Source organism: Centroberyx gerrardi, chromosome 1 (genome assembly GCF_048128805.1).
Source record: "Centroberyx gerrardi isolate f3 chromosome 1, fCenGer3.hap1.cur.20231027, whole genome shotgun sequence".
Taxonomy (NCBI): Eukaryota; Metazoa; Chordata; class Actinopteri; order Beryciformes; family Berycidae; genus Centroberyx; species Centroberyx gerrardi.
The window spans coordinates 17,107,475-17,128,563 of NC_135997.1; the positions used below are offsets into that span (position 1 = coordinate 17,107,475).

The following is a 21,089-nucleotide window of genomic DNA, read 5'->3' on the forward strand; positions in this document are numbered from 1 at the left end:
AGTTCATCTTTAGTATGCTTGCAATTTCAAAATAGGAGAATCATTCCTACCAAGTTACAGCAAGTATAGTGATAAAACCTGTTTAACAACAATTATATATAATCACTGTAATTAGCTGCTGCCATTGAGCCATTGGCTAACATTGAAACACCCACCCATATTGTACTTTTAATCAGTCAATTGAGCTTTGATTTCCATTACACAGGGTCTTAAAATTAGACTTACAGATCTGCCTATGACACACAACAGCTCCCAAAGAGGGGCTTCACTTTGACATGTTGCTCACACATACAGAGAGCTCAAAAGACTCCCATACCAAGTAGAGTTGGTGAGAAGAGGAGAAGGGTCTGGGTTTATCCACTTAGTGTGGCTGCCCAGTTAACATGAAGACAACTTTCTGGTCTAGGCATTAAAGGGAAGGAGAGAGAGAGAGTCTGCCATGCAGGGTCTCAAGCGACTGTTGAAAAGGCATCCTGCTATTTAAGACAGAAAAGATACACCAAGCTGTTACCTTCAAAGCACAATATCTTTGGCATTTAGATGCCCAGTAAATCATGACCATTCCACTCATTATAGATATAAATGTTCACATTTGGAATATTTTCATGCCATTTACAAACAGGCATGGGTTTAGCCAGTTACTATCCAATCACCAACTCGTGGGTGTTGAAATGACCAGTGAGAGGTGGACCTGCCTCATAAGATAAGATAAGATAAGATAAGATAGCACTTTATTAATCCCCTTGGGGAAATTCAGGTGCCACAACAGCAACTGATATCTATGAATAGAAATAATTATGAGAATAATAATCATAATTTCATAAACTAATGTTGGCGGTTTAGATGTTGTCTTGTGTGTGAGTGTGTGTGTGTGTGTGTGTGTGTGGGGGGGGGGGTGATGTTGACAACAACAATACTACTACTAATAATAATACATTAAGTAATGTCTTCTGGTTATATAACTATCATCTGTTTTGTGTGTGTGTGTGTGTGTGTGCGGGGGGGGGGGGGTATTTACAACAACAACGATACAACTACTAATAATAATACTACTACTAATAATAATAATACATGAAGTAGTGTCTTCTGGCTGTATGGCTATCTTCTGTTTTTAGTTTGGGAGGTTGCTAATGCGCATGCGCTTGCCCCACAGCTACTAGTTCTCACCATGCACATGCAAAGAAATCCCATAACGTGAAGGCAGCAGAGTAGACTGGAGTGAACCTACTTTTTATATTCTCTGCGCTTGTTTTCTATTCACACACGCTTTTATTTACACACGGCACAGTTTCGCGGTTGACAGCGTCGTAGTTTTGTTGGACACTCTCTTTAGGACGCACAAGTGTTGGGAGTTGAAGCCAGAAATGTCGAAGGAGTGGGTGGTAACAGGGCGTGCTATCCCGTTAGCACAGCGTCCTCCGGTCCATGTTGTTTGACCCTGCCTGTTGGAAAACACCACCCTCCACCCCTTCACCCCCACCTCCCGTCCCGAACCGCGCCGTGATGGCCGAGGATCAGCACCAGAATTCGGACCCCGGACCTGGGACCCTGCCGGCCCTGGGTACCGGACTGCAGGGCGCTGAAGCCAGTGCGCTGCAGCTCAGGATCAAGAACTCAATCTGGTAAGGGGGAGTGAGGAGAGACGATGTGTGAGATGTGTTGGGAACCAGATTAGTTATGCTAGCTAGCACGGTTTGATGCTTAACTGTCACGGTGTGAAAAGCCTAGCTATGTCACGAGCTAGCTTGCTTGCAGCGGTTGCTACCCGCCCATAACAACGGCGTAAACAGCGTGCCTGCTGTTGATGCTGACACCGTGATCTAAAATGTCGTCGGGTGATCAAAATGTGTAGATCAGGTCGGAGAGTGAGTGTTTATTTTTGCGGGACTGAGACTACAGTGGTGTCTTCGCACGAGAGAGCTTGTGAATTTAAAGCCACGATCATGTTACAAGAAATAAGTCCCTAACCAGATACTACTATCGGGAACTGGAGTCCTCCTCTCCTCCCCCGCCTCCTCGTCACTGGCTTGTTTACAGTTTGATATATTTGAAGACATTGTTTCAGTGTCAAAATGTTTTTATCCTTTTAAATTGTTTATATCAGATGGGCAGAGTAGAGCTGTTTTCAGTTCATTTTTAGATTTTTTTTAAACCATGAAGTTGACTCCCTCTCCATGGCACGTTGGACACCACAGGCATGTCTCTGTTGCATTTACAGTCTGGCACCTTCAAACCCTGTTCCTGCCATCTGCACAGCTGTTCTATTTTGACAAATAATCGCCTTTATGTTGTGCAAATGTTTTGTTTTTTTTCCTTTTTCAGAGTGCAGGATGTATTTGTCATTTGTTTCAAGTTTAACTATCAATACTCATCTAGCCCACATAGCAGCATGTTGAATGCTGCTGTTTTGGAAACTTGCAACACAAAGTTAAGGTTATATATATATATATATGTATAAAATAAAAATAAAAATCTTTGAATGATATATTTTAATTGTTTGCAGACATATGTACACAACGTTGCCCAAACATTTTCAAGCCAATTTATTTTACAGAGCTCAGAGTTCTGTGGTTCTTGGCAATTGGTGCATTCTTTAATCCAAACCAGGCAAAAGGTTTGTCACATGACCAAACAGGACCATAAAGGATGAAATTAACAATGTGAAATGAAGGGAAACTGTGCCAATAGGCATTCACATAAAAACCAAAAACACTGGCTCATGGCCAAGTGTACATGAAATGTAATGAGACAAAAGCAGAATGCAAACAGCAGTACAGTTCACTGAAAATCCCTTTAAGAGCCCTTTGCAGTCTGGCATGTGGCAGGCTGGTCAGAGAGGAAGCCTAGTGGTTGAAGGGTTGTTGGTACCACACTGAGAGCTTCCTCAGCTGAAGATAAAACGTTTGACAGTGCATTTTTCGTAATTGAAAAGCAGAATAAATACTGCTGGATATTTGCCAATTTGAAGATAAAACTGATTAAATAATTAAGCAAACATTGGCTTATATAATTTGTATTCTAATATATCTGTCTGGCCATACTTTAACATAATTAGAGTTGAGTGTCTGTCTGCTATGGGATGAGAGAGAGAAGTGTTGACAGTGTGTCTCCCAGTCCCTTCATAAAAAATAGACCCATCTCTAGTTCTGTAGCCGTCGCCAGTGTTCGTGTCTGTGGTTACTATGGTTTAGGTGAATAGCAAGCAAGCCTTTTACATACACACAGACAGACAGAGAGACATTAGGTCTGTACCTTTTTGGCTGTTTTGACACTTGTTTACTTTCTGTGGGGTGGGGGGCGGTGGGGCTGGAGCAGTCATTTGGGGGCGTGTGGATATTTGAGAAAAGAGGAAAAACTAAGAGTATAATAATATACAACACTATGCATAACAGTCAAGAGGATTAGAACAGGAATATTGAATTTCACCTCAGTGACCCGCTGCTGAGTTGTTTAAGGCAGAATGAGGCGGTCTTAATCGGGGTCAGCAAGTTCATTTGCACTGCAATACTGCTGGATCAGAGCTGGAACGGGACATGAGCACAGATAGCATACTCTCTGTAAACACTGTTACAGAGCGGTGCTATTTAGATGTAATTAAAAATGCACTGTCTATTGGTCACTTTATCTGTCTGTTGGCAGCACATTTTGACCAATATTTTGTGCAGATAATTTCTAATGACTGAAAACTGACTTAAGCAGGATTAATATGTATAGAAATAAATGTATTAATTTTGCTTTCATTTTTTCACACACTTCCATCTGTGAATATAAAACTGGATTAAAATGTCAGAGTTTTGACAAGTTACAATATCAATATTGCCAAAAATTGACATAAATTAATCATCTACATAAACATCACTGGAAAAGCAACAACTTACTATAAATAACGGCATATAAAATGAAACTGAAAATGTAAAAAATATATATATATTCTAGTTAGCTGGGGTTTGCAGTGTCACATGAGGTCGTATTTAACAGTGTTGGAGATTACAACAGTCTAAAGCTGTCAGTGAATTGACGTATATAGTCAAGGCCAGAAATTAGTTGACTCCTATACAGATAGGCCTGGGAATGGATATAATCAAACAGCAACTTTGAATTCTGATATCAGTACCTAAGAGTGTAATCTGTACATCTAGTGATTGCCTTTACAAAGTGTGTGTGTGTCATGTGGGCGCTCTGAGTGGGACTCGTGAATTTGGTTTTGAGTCCCTAAGCCTGAGTCACATCATCAGTTATGCCGTGCAGCAAGTCATGACGTCGCCCTCGCTGCTTTGTTTTCAAAGTCAGGTGGAACCGCCGCTGACTGCAACAAGCACTCAAAAATTTGTATTCGCTCTATTAGATTGGGAAAAAACATTGCTAAAAGCAATAGCTACATACAGTAGGTGATTTCCTGCATGCAAGGCAACACCTGAAATATAATGAAATATGAAAAGATCAAGGGCAGGAACCGGGTGAGGGGGTGAACACGAAAACCATAAGAGAACAATACTTTTGGAGGATGGGAAACATAACTGGAAACAAAAGTCATTTCTTATGTTCCTTGACATTACCATCATTCTGAATGCCAAGAAATCAGTTGATAACATTCTTTTACATTTTGGCGGTTATTACAGGTTTAGTTGTGAATGATCCCTGAGAAAGGCATCAGAACAGAAACCCCAGTAAACATATCAATGTCTCTTTCTGTCCCCTGCCTTCTCCTCCAGTCTTGACTTGCTGTTCTGCTGCTGCCTCTCTGCCTGCCTGTGTGAGCTAACCAAGGTGGCCCCTGCCTACTAACCATGAGATCATGATGGTAGCTCGTTCAGCTCTCCCTCAATTTGCTCTCATTCCACACATGGATTTCTGTGTTGTTTAAAATGTATTTACAGTCCTTAATGCCATGCTTATAAATGTGCGGACCCACAGAGAATGAAAGTTAATATCTCAAAAGTAAGTCATTCTTTGGATAAAACAGTAACCTGTGGCTCATTCTAGCCACCAGGATTTACATGCAGAACATTTTGATTAGTCAAAACATTTTGAACAATGAATGTGGAATGTCATAAACAGTTTTTTATAGGTTAGAATGTTGGAACCCAAATGAGAAACTGGTTATGCTCAGAACAAACCAATAGTAAAATCATTTCTGTTTGTTCCTGTAAAGGAATCTGTAAAAACTCTTGCTATCTTTTATCCAGACCACTCTTTTGGTAATCACATAAAGGCAATATCAAAAGCAGCATGTTTTCACCTCAGAAACATCTAAACTATCTTTAAAGAGTTTAATGAAAAGTAAATAATAGGTTAGAATATTAAGAAATTGAAAGATTTTGTGGAGAGAGTTTATGAGATCCACCAATATGTAGTGTCAGCTCTGCTAAGTAAGTTTATAGCATGGTGTGTGTGGTTATCGACTCAGCTTGTCAAGTAATGTGCAGGCAAGACTTCTCTCTGGGTGGACAGAAAGATATCCATCCAGCGCTCTATCCACTAAACTGAGGCCATAATAAGTGATGTACTTTGAAGAATCTGTTGAGATAATCTTCCCCACATTTATGTCTTTTCCCCATTCATTTCCCTGCAAAATGGCCTCAGGTGTCATTCACTGCACCTGCCAAAACTGTTTTATAAAGAGCTTAATGATGGCCTATCGACACTGGGAAATCCTTGGGCCCCCTAGTAACAGTCAATTAAAGTGAACTGTTCTCGTCGTGGCTTAGAGAGGTCTCCCGGGTCTGACCTGCCCAGCGTCGCCTAGTAAGAGTCTTTTAGTGTGACCTACCTTCTGTCTCAGAGTAACAACAACCCGACTTGTCTGCAGATTACAGATTAGGAATTAGACCTGACTGGAGAGGTTATTCACTTATCTGGTTTGACTGTTTTTAACATTGTATTGCTTTGAATCTACACAGAGCTACAAGATGCATGCCAACTAACTTATTTTTGTCTAAATAACTGCCCGTGCTTAGTGTCTTATAGTTGTCCCCCCATTTTTTTTCTCTGTCTTGCTGTCATGGTAATGATTGGTGTAAGTGCAATGCATACGTTTGCTCTGCCCCTTCCGCCTTTGTATGTTTATGTGTGCTTGTGATTGGCCTCCGTTTACTGAAGGATATAGGCTGCCTTTACATTAGGCATGGGGAACTGGACAATAATATCAGGGATCACAAAAAAGTGTTTAAATTAAAATAATAAATATGATTTAACATGGTGGCTAAAAACACCCATGAGTATAAGGTGAAAGTCTAACGTTTCATCATATTCATCCTTTGATATGAAATCCAAATTGGATGAAACTGAAGCATTGTGCTCAAACTTAAAAGTATAACTGTCCTCGAAGTGGATCAGATACTGATTCATACCTGTACTTTTCCTTAGTGACTGCCAAGGAATTACTGGGGGTCTGATATGAAAAAGGCCTTTTGTCTAAAGTTAATGCAGTGCCTGTCTGTCTCTTTACATATGACAACATGTGTTCTTGGTCGTGGGATACATGACCTGAGAGATGCTGATGGGAGGCTTGTCCCATACCGAACATTCCACTGCTTTATAAATAAATACAGTTTAGGCACAGTGCTCATATTACACTAGCTTCATACTAATTTATATTATGTCTCTCTTTTTCCAGCAAATCTGTACAATCAAAAGTGGAAAACATTTTGGTGAGTATTCTTAACAGTATTTTTAATCTATAAATTACCATTTTCATAACTCAGGGGAAATCCTGAGTCCTGAGTGATTTCTGTAGCTTATTATCTTTGTCAAGATAGCATGTGAGGAGATTTGTCATTCTGACTGACTGACATGTCTCAGCTCCAGCAGTTGAGGTTATGTCTCATGCACTTTTAAGTACCAAAATTTATCTTCCATTAAGCTTGTTTTATTTACCCTTCACATTTTTGGACAACAGGGAAAAGTCTAATAACCTCCAGTGTTTAATGTCTTCATATCACAGTTGAAAGCCCCAATCCATAACATGTTACATTCAATTTAGAGTTTGACTTAAGAAAATAACCTTTTTTGCAACTTTAATAGCCTGTCAGTGAACTTCAGTGAAAAATGTCTTCAGTCAGTGAATCACTTGGTAAACTAGAAGGGCACTCGGAGAGCGCAGACCTCCGCCAAGGCCAATAGTCCAGTCTTCTACGAATTGCTTGTTCGTGAGTCGGATCCACTATTATTCGCTATTATTGCTTGTTCGTGAGTCGGATCTGTATCCGCTCCAAAATTTAATGGGTTCTTCCTTGGCCCATGCTACACCCTTCCACGAAGTGTCATGAAAATCGGGCCAGTAGTTTTTCCGTAATCCTGCTGACAAACAGACAAACAAACAAACGGCACCAAAAACATAACCTCCTTGGGGGAGGTAACAAAGTCATGAGTGGAGCAACAGTGTTTCAACAGGGGGCAAAATACTGCAGTTAAGCATAGACACACGAGTAACCAACAATAGTGTAAGGTTTGTTACTCTAGTAGATTTGTTTCAGGCCTTGAATATTCTGTAGAGATGGGAGAAGACCATCAGAGGTCCAGAGTGGAGCGAGGTGTACTGTGTGTGCAGCCAAGTCACTGATACACATACCCACATTTTTTCATTTTTCTTTTTCTAGTATATGATATCTGAATGAGTTTCAATAGGTGTTTTGCAAAGAGCCTATGAATGTGTCCCTGTAACGTTATGTTTGGTCTGAGTCTTTAACCCCCATCACCACACAAAACCCTAGGTCAATGTAACTACCTGCATCCATGAAACACAATCACTCCTGATATCACTCAATATTAAAGCATCATTATTGAAAACTGCAGAGCATTACAGTGTATGAAAAATATACCCATCACATAGAATTGGTATATTGTGTATGGTGTATGGCAAGGCCCAAAAGGCATATAGTTAAGTGGATTAACCTGGAGAAAATATGTATGATAGGTCAGTGTAGTTAGATTCTAATAAATATTCTAATTTAGCTAAATATAATGAAATAAATTATTTTTAATCAAATGGTTGACCTTCATTTTCATCATGTGTGAACAATTCTGAGGGAATCACTGCCTTTGATGGCAAAGCCCACTGGGTGTTTCTGTCACATCTTGTGTCAGGAAGTGTCTCCTACACAGCTTGGAATAATAGTTACGGTAAATATACCCCTACAAATATTCACAGCCTCCTTAGCCTGTAGCTTAGCATTGCTTCAAAAATAACTAACACCTATTTGCAGGGGATGTGTACAGTGGGGCTGAGCAATAATACTCAACTCCAAACATGATGCTACTCTTCTTCATAGGAGCTCCCACAGTCCTAGAAACTTGTCAGTTAGACACCTAGCAGTGCCAAGCTGCACATATCAAGTGTTAGCTATCTGCAAAAGACTTCAAAATCCACACTGCATTATGTAAAACACTGTTAACACCACCAATGCGTCAAAGCAAAATAAATAAACTGATTTAAGTGTGAAAATAGGAGTTCATTGTGCATAACTGAGAATACAAAAACATACAGGAATTGACCATCCAAGTCAGCCGAGGTGAAGTCTGTTGAGCTTTAAGTGTGGCACTAAAAGGGCCCAGGATTGCATGCATGGCCTTGACATGCAGCCCACAGACACAAATGAATTGCCCAGTCTTATTGCCCCTACAATTTTAAAAAAGGACAGTCGTTATTGTTGTGAACCATTTGTATTTACCTCTCTTCCCCACGGCTGTGGCTGCTCGGTGAATGTTAACTTTAGCCATTGGTGATCTGTGGTTCCCTGGCAACAAAGAAGCGAATAGAAAAGACGGAGGGAAGAACATTTATTCTTAGAAACCAATTGAAAAGGGTGAAGAGCTCTGAGTGAGGGTGTGTGTTGGCAGTGTGTGTATGTACATTCCACATGACAGGCTGTCTGTACATTCACCATGCAGAGGCCGGTCCTGGGAAAAGGGTTAACAGCAGGGGATTTGAGTTCACCTCACAGGCTGCTGTCAATTCCCCAGTCCTGCCAAAACCTGTCTGGCTCTGAGTATCTGTCTGCATCCATTTGTATGTGTGCACATGCTCGGGTGCCTGTGACTATACATCTGTATTAATGCAGTATTTTCCCCTCCATATAAACTCATCACTGAACACGAATAATTAGATCATCTGCACAATGTTTGATGTGCACATCTGTTATGTTTGAGCTCTGCAGTTACAACAGGCATACCTCTGCCATTAAAACAATGAAGGGACATTATCATTATTGTGCTGATGAATTTGAAGCCCATCAATTATTAAAATTCCCTTTTTGTTCCCTGTCTTATTTCTATAGCAAGATGTCGAGAAGTTCTCGGACATTGAAAAGCTCTACCTCTACCTTAAGTTGCCTTCTGGTCCCAGCAGTACCACCGATAAAAGGTAAAGATGCACTTGCTCTTTAGCCAACATTTATAGAAATATAATCTGTATGTATACCCATGGACAGATGATGTAATATTTATGAAATATTAAATCACTTAAATGTTTAATCATTGCTAGTGGCATAAAGTTCAATGTGCTGTTTTCTGAATAATGTGTCTGTGGTGTTTAAATGATATAGAATGGTGCAAATTGCTCAAATGATTATTTTATGTTTTTCAACCACAGCTGTATTTTTGATGTCCTAGCATGCTAGTGATCAATTCATACTTATTTAATTGATTGGTGTGGCACCTTTAATGTTGTCTCTGTGACCTACATGGCTGCAACAGAAAACAAAAGCTAGCTATCGGACACACAAGACAGTGCCCATTAACCCCCTCGTTTTGAGCACTGCCATGGATTATTGGGATTGATTGAAGAAATGAAAACACTCTCTGGATGTTTTTACCACCTCGGTCAACATCTTCAGGCAGACCGTTCTCCTGGCACTGGTGTGGTAAATCAAACTGAAACAAAGGGAGGAGAGAAATCTGGGCATTCACGTTTGCACATACAGTATCTGTGTGTGCACACACCATGCAGCAAAACATTTTCTTGAGCATGGTGATCCAAGTTGCTGTGTGTGGCCACACACACACACACACACACACACACAGCTTAGAAGAAGCGTTGCTGAGGATGATTTCTAAAGGGCTGGGGTTACAAGGAGATGTCAGTCAAGTGCCTTACTGTTGTTCTTTCAGTGGTCAAACCTTAATCTATAATCCACATCTTTCCTCAGTGACCAGTGTGCCATGTCATCAAGCCGCACACAGCAGATGCATGCATTCAGCTGGATCCGCAATCATTTAGAGGAACACCCAGAGACCTCGCTACCCAAACAGGAGGTCTACGATGAGTACAAGTAGGTATAAACAGTGAGCCGATAGAGTGAGGTTTAGAGCAGTTATAATTACAATTACAGTAAAGTTTTTTAACATACGTTTTCTATTGTCTTTATAGCAAATTGTTTTAAAGCTGGAATCTGGGACTTTTGTCCAGTAATAAATAGTTATTTTATCCATCTGGACCGTGGAGTCAGGTTACAGTCAGAATACCAACTGGCAGTATTACCATGGTTGGAGACGCTCTCTGTAGAGCGCAATTGAAATTTTTGACTGGGCAGGATGAAAATCTGCTAACTATCCAACTAACGTTAGCCAACACAGCTTAACTGCGCCGGGTAGTGGAGAGCTCATAGCTACTTAGCATACTAGCCGACCCAAAGAGCTTACATTGAAAATTATTTTTGGCCAACCTGACTGATATGCTAGTGGCACACACTGTAGGCTGCTGTTACTGTCAAGTGGCAATATTTTACACCATCATAAGCAATGTTATTGCAGTCATTACAATAGTTACAATCATTGAAAGTCAAATGACCTGGTCTGGGGAAACCATTTTTACTGGGTGGGAACTGTTTACTGGTGAGCTGACGGCACACAAGCCACACTGGCTGCTACACCTTCTTTGACAATATAATACTACCGTGGTTGGTTGGTTGAAGTCCGAACATCATTTCAAATACTTTTCGCCTCCAGATGGGGCGACAACGTGGGAAAATCAAGGAAATCACAAATTTCAGCTTTAATAACCTGAACTAGCCACTTTTGAAGACTTTTGAGACTTTTCTATATTAACGCCACTGGTTCTTTATGAAACAGATGTGCAACATACATATACACACAGCAGAATTTTTTTTTTTTCATTTGATTTGTTGAGGTGATTTGTTAGTGACATTCAGTTTTTAATATATAACATCAGTTTATGTTTTGAGTTTCTTTCTCCTTTAAATTACTGCCAGCTAAAGCATCAGTATAAATAGATGCTGCAAGCATGGGAATCACTGTGCACCATGTGTTGGTAATATTAGAATGGAAAGTCTGAGACAGTCATTGAAATGCTGTGGCACTGTTATGCAACTGTCTTTTTAACTCTACTAGCGAACAGAAATACAGTGCCCTCCAGAAATACTGGCGCCCTTAGGATTGACAGGGGAAAAGGCTTTAAAGAAAAGTAATGTGCTGTACTCCAGTAATGTGCTCTACTCCTATATTTATAAAATCATATTTTTTATTCAAAAGTTAATAAGCAGTTTTCACAATGGGTTTCATACTTTGGTATAAAACCTACTCAAGTCTTTGTAAAATTGTTATTGAGTAAAATTTGATCTAGGTTCTTTACGCTTACTTGAAACAGGCATATGAAGTCTGGAGTGGAGCAAAATGACACAAATGAATGAGGGGAAGGGGGGAGGGGGATGCCACTACTGTGGTGTGTGCTGAACTTGACCCCATGATATTGCACCTTAGCCACCAGGACAGTCAAAATCGATATGCTCCATTACCTTGCTTCCACTTCATGATGAAAAAACAAAATCCAGTCTCGATGGGGATCTCCCTGTGGGCTATGGGGCTTGAAATAATATGAATGAGATGCAGTTTAAGTTTCAGTTTAATTTCCTCCCTCCACATTTCAGTACCTTCACATTATTCAGCAGTGTGCTCTACACTAAACCAGAGTAAATAATAGCCAAAGCTGAATCATACCCGAAAAGTCCATTGCAAGAGGTTACTTGAAGCAGTTACAATAATATAATATAATAATATAATATAATATAGGTGTAATTTTACCAGGCAGCAAAATTATGAGGACTTCAGTTTTTTTTCTCCACTTTTTTTTTGTTTGTGTGTTTGTTTTTTCCAATATAAAGTATTGCATTTTTTAGTCAATATTATCACATCTCGAAATGAATTGATGTTAATATTAAATTCTTAATACGGCAGCATTTTTGTGTGCAGATCTTCTGTTGTATTTTCACTTGGTGTTTTCTTTGATCCATCACCTATCTTTTGGATGTGTGTGTCTCTATGTGTGTGTTTCTTTTGATTTTGATCATATCCCGAAATAAACCCGAAACATACAAGTTGGTAGAATAGAACAATAGTTTTAAAGACTTATACAGCCTCACCTTCACCAGGGTTGCCAGTGATTCTGTAATAATTCAAATTCTGATAATAGTTAGCTACTTTGATATGGTTTGGTTACACGATTCAAGTCATATAAAGTGGTTTGTTTGAAAAATGAAATGGTTTTTGTGTTATTCATGCTGTATTCCTGATCTAATGGTTTGTTCTGTTTATTCATTATGTCTTTCAGGAGCTACTGTGACAATCTCAATTACCACCCACTGAGTGCTGCAGACTTTGGAAAGATGATGAAAAATGTCTTTCCGAACATGAAGGCGCGTCGACTTGGCATGAGGGGCAAATCAAAATATCCTTTACTGGAATGGATTGTAACAATCTGGCCTCTCTCTGGACTCTGGTCACGGACCATCTGCTGTTGCAGTTCATAAACTGTCTAAATATAGATGTGAAATGAAATCAAATAAAGTCCCCCTCTGCCTCGGGAGCAGCGGCATAGTACAGAGCCCCTTAGGGGAGTCGCTGTGATCTTGACCTTCACGACGCATTTGTGAATCAGAGGTTTTTTCGCTGACGTTGCAGCGCTAGACTTAGCATATCCATGGCCTTCAGTGAGATTACTGAAATTATTATAACATGAAGTGAGGTCATAGCTTATTTATTTTAATAAGTTCGGGTGTTTAAAAAGAGCATTTGAAAACGGTTACATGTATGCTCGTTTTATTTTTGTTTTAAATGTGATTCTTTTCAAAAATAGGCTGAACTTTTTATCGTGAACTGTTTATCCTTGTTGCGAGGGCAACTGAAACTCGATATGGGTGTCTATGTAAAACCAGTTGAAGTCAGAACATCTCTCCCTCCTGCAACCATCTGTTTCAGATTATTATGAGAGGTATATAATTGTTTGATTTTACACATCGTGCCCCTATTCGTTCATACTCATAAAACTGATCAGGCCAACTTTTTGTGAAATTGTTATCCAGAAGAAGAGTGGAGTTGGTTCTGAACTCATTTGAAATTTCTAATCTTAGTTGCACTCCAGCAAGGTGTCGGGGTGACAGGGATTGTAATGTACTGAGTATCACAGTACCCACAAAAATCATGTTCTCTATGTAGTATTAAGTGCTTTTTCTCCATTACTGGAATCCCATCTAACTCAAAAGTTTATGAAACACTTTTACTGGTAAAATGATTTGACTTGTACTTTCAAAGAAACTTTTATTTTAGAGGCAAGTAAACATTATTTTTTATATTTACTCTTGAATTGCCATTTACAGTTGGAGCAACTCCAAGCATTAGATGGTTTTGTGTTGCTGGTTTTTCAGATTGCTTAAAAAATCGTTATATTTATTTTTACATTGATGTCTGTGTGACAGCCGTTGCATGAGAAGGCACCCTCTAGAATTGGCTAGACTTATTTTACAGGCTTCACCTGCTGTCACACTCTAACAGGCATTTGATAAACAACCATTAACACAAAGCCACACTGAATTATTTTGAGCAGTGTTGTTCTCAACTTAAAAGGTTCAAGAGTGAGATGAGATTAACTGTTGTGTTGGAGGTTTAGGTGCTATGTCGCCTTCTAGTCAGAAGCTTCTTTCTCTGATCCTGTTGTGACAGTTTACCCTCATCTTACCTCGTGCTGTTGAATGAAAACATTTAGCTACTCATGGAGAACAATTGACTAAGCTTTATTATCCAAACCTACACATTTTGTCTACAATAGCCTTTGTAATAAATATATTCAGTGACATCCTCAACGGCCACCTCAGGATCCATAGACCAATCAGATGCCAGTTTTTTAAAAACTGAAGTGAAAACTATCTTAGTGCTAGTTACATGCTAGTTACATGCATTTTCATCTTAACACCCTTGAAACTGATTCCTCTACAGAGAGGGGTGTGTGTAAACTTTATATATCCATATTATACAGCACTATGAGGTGCTATCTCTCTCTGTCATAGTATTTAATGCCCAAGCAATCTATCATCTCCATCTACAGGCCAGTAGAGGTTACCACCACAGGTTCAAGCACATGAGGGATACATGGATCAAACAGTATCTGGCCCCTAAAGCTTACTACCACAGTCAAGTCAGACATTCACAGTTCAACATTGAGTTTAACAAAGTGTTAGTCAATCACCAACATGTCAAGATCGAGATATATGTTGTTTTTTTTTCTGATTGGTCTAACACAATGGTATTTAATATTAAGCTCTGTCCATTCTTCTCCAAGAGTAGCTGATTATTTTCATTCCTTTGGTTAATTTTTTTTTATTCATGCACTTAAGAAGAGCTGCAAAGGTTATGACAGATTTTTTTTTGCCCTCCACCCTGTCTTGTTGATAGCCTCACAGTGCAGTGATACTTTCTGGGGCATTTTTGGTCTTTTGTGTGTCACGCTTGGCAAACCATCCATATGTTATACTGCCAACATACATTAACATACTGGAATAAAGTGTTTTTGACCTTAACCCCACCTTACATATTGCTATAGTGGACTAAGGAAGAGGGCCTTTGTTCACATGCCATCATTACCCAGTCTGGATCTACATAAAACAGGGGATGGAGTAAGTTTTTTCTACACCTTCCATGTTTACCATTTCAAAATTATCTGACAATTATGTTGAAGTGACATTTGTTTGTATTCTCATCCCATTTTGTTCAAATTTGTCATTGTTCTGTGATGCAATGTGTCATATAGTTAACCACATATCTGTGTTGTGTAGCACCAGTGTGAGGTACCAGAGTCACCAGGCCAACTTAACAGCATAAAGGAAGAAGTGCGATTTGCAGCTTGCGGTCTGGTTTGTGAGTGGGCCCAAAAGGTGCTGAGTCGCCAGTTTGATGCTGTGGAAGACCTGGCTCGCTTCTTGGTCAACAGCCACTATATCAGCAACAAGTCTGTGGCAGCTCTCACCATCATGACCGGCACAGCAACAGGTAAGAGACATTCCTCATCATCTTTGTGCCTCTTGTGTGATAAAGAGGTAAATGGTGGCATCTGGTGGCAGTTGCTTCTTACTACTCTAACTGAATTGATTGTCCAATGAGTTGTTGCTTTGTTAATGCAGAACTGATTATATAACTTAATCATTAGCAGCAGCATATGATTATATATTTGAATCACCCTGCTTTCTTTCTTCAGGGGTTAAGTCTCCACAGCCAATCTCAGCATTTGTTCCTACTGCGGAGGCCCATTCCTTCCAGCCCCAAGTGACGACCCTGTCCTCACCTTCGGTCGACGCAAAGCAGCAGCTCCAGCGAAAGATCCAGAGGAAGCAACAAGAACAGAAGCTACACTCCCCCTTACCTGGAGAGGGCCAGGCCAAGCGGGTAGATGAGTGCGTGCCTGGAGCCAGCTCCATCCCATGTGCTAGCCCCACCCTTCACTCACCCCAGCCAACCATAGGCATCGTGGTAGCTGCTGTCCCTAGCCCCATCACGGTAAGCAAGCAGAGCTTTTCAGTTTAAGGACTGCCTTTCCTCAAAAGTAGATTACATTATTACACTTGCTCTTTTGTGCTATCCATTCAGTGGGTCACTCAAAAGGTAATACTGAGTGAGAAATGTTTAGATCAACGTATTTAGATTTGAATTAAAATGGTAAACTACATAATTTCATTTATGAAAAGCAATAAAACTTTATGTAACAGTAATTTTAATCTAACTTGCAGCTGTCCCTATTTTTTGATCTTCCATTTATGCAGGTGCAGAGGAGCAGGCAGCTGATGTCCCCCAGTCCAGTGGGAACAGCAGACGGCAAAATGTTGCCTATTAACTTCCAGGTGGTGACCCAGCCAGTTCAGCCTGTGAAACCCAAAACCCCACAAAATATTCTAGCCAGTCCAGTGGGGGACCGCGCAGCTCGGCAGCGCTATACCCAAATCTTGCCCAAACCCTCGGCCACAAGTGCCATCACTTTGCGCTCACCCTCTACCATGATCATCGCCAACAGCCCCATTAAGACTGTGATGCCTGCATGTCATGTCAGCTCTGTCAATGTGGTCAAGATGACAGCCATATCGCTTGCACCCAACAGCAGCAATACCACCACCTCCCTCACCAACACTATTTTACGCCCGGCATCTGCAGGCATTACCAGTTCTGGAGCTGCAGAGGACATTGGGCCCAGCCAAAAGATGAGGAGTGGGTCTGCTGCCCCCATACTGGCCCCTGTGGCCAGGCCAGGGCGGGCTACCAACATCCATCCCATCGACGTCGAAATGGAAGTTGAAGCTATACATAAGAACAGCCAAGTCCGAAGTCCTAGCAGTCTCACTTTGACTCAAGGAGGAACAGTAGCAAATAGGGCTGGAGGGGTTATACCTAGGGCTGCCAGTGTGCCCATACCTCAAACTAAAGGCTCCCTAGGACTGGAGGAAACATCTTGTACTAAAGGCAGTGGAAACCCCTCCTCAAGTACTAACACTGTGGCAGCTACAGACAGGAGCAATAATAGCACAAATAATGAAAGCACTTTGCACTTGATTGCCTCCACTCAGAAAACCAGCACTGTCTCAAATCTGATTGCCAGCATGGCACCCGCATTTAGGGGAAGCAGCAATGGAGCATTACCCAGGGAAGGTTTCTTGTCCACTCAAAATCTCAGGAAACGCTCAGGCCTCAGCCCAGAGTCTCACCTCTCTCCAGTCAAGAGGGTTTTCATCTCCCAGCAGCCAGTAGGGGGCTCTGATGGCCTTGGATATGGGATAAGTACCACAGCGAGTAACCTCCGCAGGCCAGGAGCTCCAGTTAGACCTGAAAGTGCACCAGCCATTGGGAAAGATGCGGTGAAAATGAACTCTGTTGTGTCCAGTCAAGTCCTTGCACTCTCTAATTCTTCATTTAGACCCAGTGGCTTTCACACTGTTGCCAAAACACAGAGCTTGATGCAGAGGAAAAACACCTCCAGTGTTATGGAAACTAGCACCTCAGTCAGTCATGCACTAATACAACAACAGCAGCAGCACACAATGGGTAACGTGCAAGCCATACCTAATAACCCTGACCTCCAGAAACATTCGGTTGTGAGTGACTTTAGGAGTTCGATCTCAACCAAAGGGGAACTGGAAAGATCTCATCAACAGATCTACACTCACTCGGTGGAGCAAGCAGACCATAAGCAAACATCATCCACTCCAGTCATAGAACCTCTGGATTTGATTGGTCAAGCTCCATCCTCCAGCCAGCTCCCTATGCAGACAGATATGGACTACTTTTCCTTTGATGATGATGTAACTCAGGACAGCATTGTGGAGGAGCTGGTACAGATGGAAGAGCAGATGAAACTTAAAAACCTGCAGGAATTTGGCAACTGTGTCACATTGCAAGGCCAGCAGGCTGTAATGCAGGGCAACATAATGTCCTCCAATCAGACCATGGCTACCTTCTACCACTCTGCAAACAGCAGCAGCAACCCAATTCAAACTCCAACCCCCACCCCGACACCCACCCCCACACCCACCTCTGAAATGATGGGTGGACTCCAAGGCCTGACCAGAGAGAGCCCCTGCTCCCGCATGGCCTCCACAACCCCAGTGGACAGCGCCCTGGGAAGCAGTCGTCACACCCCCATCGGTACTCCGCACTCCAACTGCAGCAGCACTGTACCTCCCAGTCCAGTGGAGTGCAGGAACCCCTTTGCATTTACACCCATTAGCTCCAGTATCACTGGTTACCATGACAGCAATACTGTCTCTAGCAGCCCTGTCAAGCCCATGCAGAGGCCAATGGCCACCCATCCAGATAAGACCAAGCTGGAGTGGATGAATAACAGTTATAACAGTAGCTGTGGGAGCTCCAACAAATCAAACAATGGAATGGGAATCCTCCCCAGCTATCAAGGCCTGATTGATGACCACTTCCAAAAGCCCCATGCCTTTGCCATCCCTGGGCAATCCTACCATTCTCATGCAAGGCACCACGACAACCATTTTGGTCGCCTGACCCCCATCTCCCCTGTGCAGCAGCAGGTAGCCAGCATGGCTAACATGACGAGGCAAGAGGGTTTTGCTGTGCCCGCCCCTCTGGATAACAGAGCCACCAGCACTCCCACTACAACTGCAGCTTTCCGATGCCGCAGCGTAAGCCCTGCTGTGCGTCAGCGAAACTTGAGTGGCAACACAGGAAACGCTGCCCTTCCCAATGTCCTCCGGACAGTGGTGTCTCCCTTTAACTCTCCTGTGACCCCTGAGATGTTGAACATCTTTGCCAACAGCCAGACAAATCTTGGTGTGAACAGCATGGCCCAGAGGAGCCGCTCTGTGCCGCTCAACATCATGATGCAGACTGAGGTACTACCCATGCAGGGCCCACAATGCAACAACCAAAAAATCACCAGTGTACTCCTGAGCAAGATGGATGGCGACCGTGATGACACTGTGCGGGGTCTGGGCATCAATAATTTACCCTCCAGCTACACTGCACGTATGAACCTCACCCAGATCCTAGAGTCTGACCCCAACCTCCCCTGCGGCGACAACCACCACACCATGATGACTTCTACTGACACTGCCAGCACATTCAATTTCCAGAGGCCAAATTACCTCATGGAAAATGCTATGAATGAACAAATGATTCTTTCTGCAGGTGACAGCCAAGCACAATCCGCTTCTGGAGAGCAGCATCAACAGCAGGGCCAGACTATGTTGCTAGCTCTGAACCCCCAGCAGCAGCAGCAGCAACATCAACAGTTGGATTTCAGCACCACTGTTAAAGAGCTTCTAACTGACAGCAGCCTTACTCCTGGCAGCCAACTCATGGGACAGGTGTCAGAACTAAATACTGGGGGGGCAGAGTTCCCTGGTGAAATCAGAATGACATCTGAGCTCTCTAGTAGCATCAATGACCTGAACACTTTGGACACAAACCTTCTGTTTGACCCCAATCAGCAGCAAGGGCAATATCAAGATACTACACCAGAGGAACTGATGAATGATCCACTGTTTCAACAGATATGTAGCGAGACGGCCCATTCAAGTGGACTTGATTGGCTAGAAAGCAAAGATCATCCCACTGTGGGATTGATGGGTTGAACATAGTGCTTACTTTATTTAGTTATGTGTATCGTGTTAATGTGTGGTTGCGTTTTGTTTATTTGTTAATTTATTTTCAAGCATTCACATTGTATTTTATAATGCAACACTGGACACTATGAAATTTGTCCAGTCTAAGTGCCAGGCTGAACTGAAATGATTGCTTTTCAAATATGCTGAAACACTCTGATTCAAATGCTGGTCATTTCCCTTTCTTCAGAGAACATAACCTCATATTGTTTATTCAAGAGCATTTTAAACAAGTAGATAAAGGTACTTTACTTTTAGAAAAACACAGGAACCTAATCCTAAACATATGTATGTGTTTGCATGATTCATTTTTTTATTTATTTTTTATGTCTGTCTAAACAGGGCCATGCATCATTGTTTTATGAAACATGAAACCATTAATACGCCATTTGCAGCAATATTTCCCCCATTATTGTATATAACTCATTGCTATTTCAGGTATTTTTTATAGGAGTCTAATTAAGGCATAAGGTGGAAAATTGAAGACAAATTAAAATACATGCTCAGCTTACCCAATAATATCTAATAACTAGAAAGTGTGGGTTGGCGTAATGTAGGCTCACTGAAAGCAACTGGAGGTATTGCTAGTAGTGACAGACTACTTTGGCACTCAGTATGAAGAAGCTTACCAGCCTGAGCAAGTAGTAACATGACTTGAAGTTAAATGTCAGGGAGCATTAAGTGTCAGAGTGGTTTCAATGCATTTTCTTTAGCTCAAAGACTGCCATAGTAACTACATGACATCTTTAAAGAAATGCACCAAGTTTTAGGAGGATTGGTCTGTTGGTCAACTTACCGTGATTAAGTGTTGAGAACATAGACACCAAAATCATCCATGGGTTCCCGGTAAGTAATTTGCTGCCTAAAAACCGCTAGCACACTTGTTTATGTGGCCTGTAGATTCCTAAATTAAAAAAATGAAATATTATTTCATATCAATATAGCTGATGTGTCACAGTTTATTTTTGGAACTATTTTAGGTAGGCATGTCACATGGAGCATTGGATTACGGGATACCCTTCATGCTGGAATGCTACATTTTATACCAGTCACTGACATCAGGACGTTAACCATTTAACCTCACTTCATTTAGCTGCCATTAGTCATCTGGGTATTTCAGAGACCTCTACCAAAGGGAAATAAATTGCAAGAAGAAAACATTTAACTGAGAATGGAATCCACCCCAACATGGGGAGCTCCTGCACTTTCAGAGTATGAGTATGTAAAAAGAATTATGGCTGAAGAAATGGAAATCATTTTCCTTAGCATAGAGGAAAATTTACTTGCTTGTGCAGAGAACTCTCCTACTGACCTCTTAAACCTCAATTTACCTTATGGAAAAATGTGCGAAAAAAGTGCCTTTTTGATTTGAAGGCATAGATCTTTATTTGAAAATGATTTGGTTTTGATATGGCTTTATTTGGATGAAAGTGAAAGGAAATTAATTAAGATTCTTATTACCAAAGTACACTAGAGGATCAGTCATTTGGAAAGGATATTGTATACTAAGCTCATTAGCTCAGCACTCTTCTGAACTATGCATTTTTTCACAACACAAGCCCCAAAGAGCAAAAAAAGGGGGGAAAAAAACAAATGTTGAAAAGGAGGTTCTCCAGATCAATAATTGTTACTGTATATGTAAAATAATGAGGCAGAATATTAACAGTAAATGCTCTAGAGGAACCTTGCAAG

At 41.3% G+C, this 21,089-nt stretch overlaps 1 protein-coding gene across 1 annotated transcript; it reads left to right on the forward strand.

Annotated features, from left to right (window-relative positions):
- Positions 1-1,503: 1,503 nt before the first annotated feature.
- Positions 1,504-20,736, forward strand: rfx7a (regulatory factor X7a). The gene is made up of 9 exons (XM_078283648.1): positions 1,504-1,622; positions 6,617-6,650; positions 9,276-9,361; positions 10,146-10,268; positions 12,563-12,679; positions 14,816-14,900; positions 15,066-15,273; positions 15,479-15,777; positions 16,041-20,736. Exons 1-9 carry the CDS (start codon positions 1,504-1,506, stop codon positions 19,365-19,367), a joined length of 4,398 nt encoding a protein of 1,465 aa, XP_078139774.1. The 3' UTR covers positions 19,368-20,736.
- The last annotated feature ends 353 nt before the right edge of the window (positions 20,737-21,089 follow it).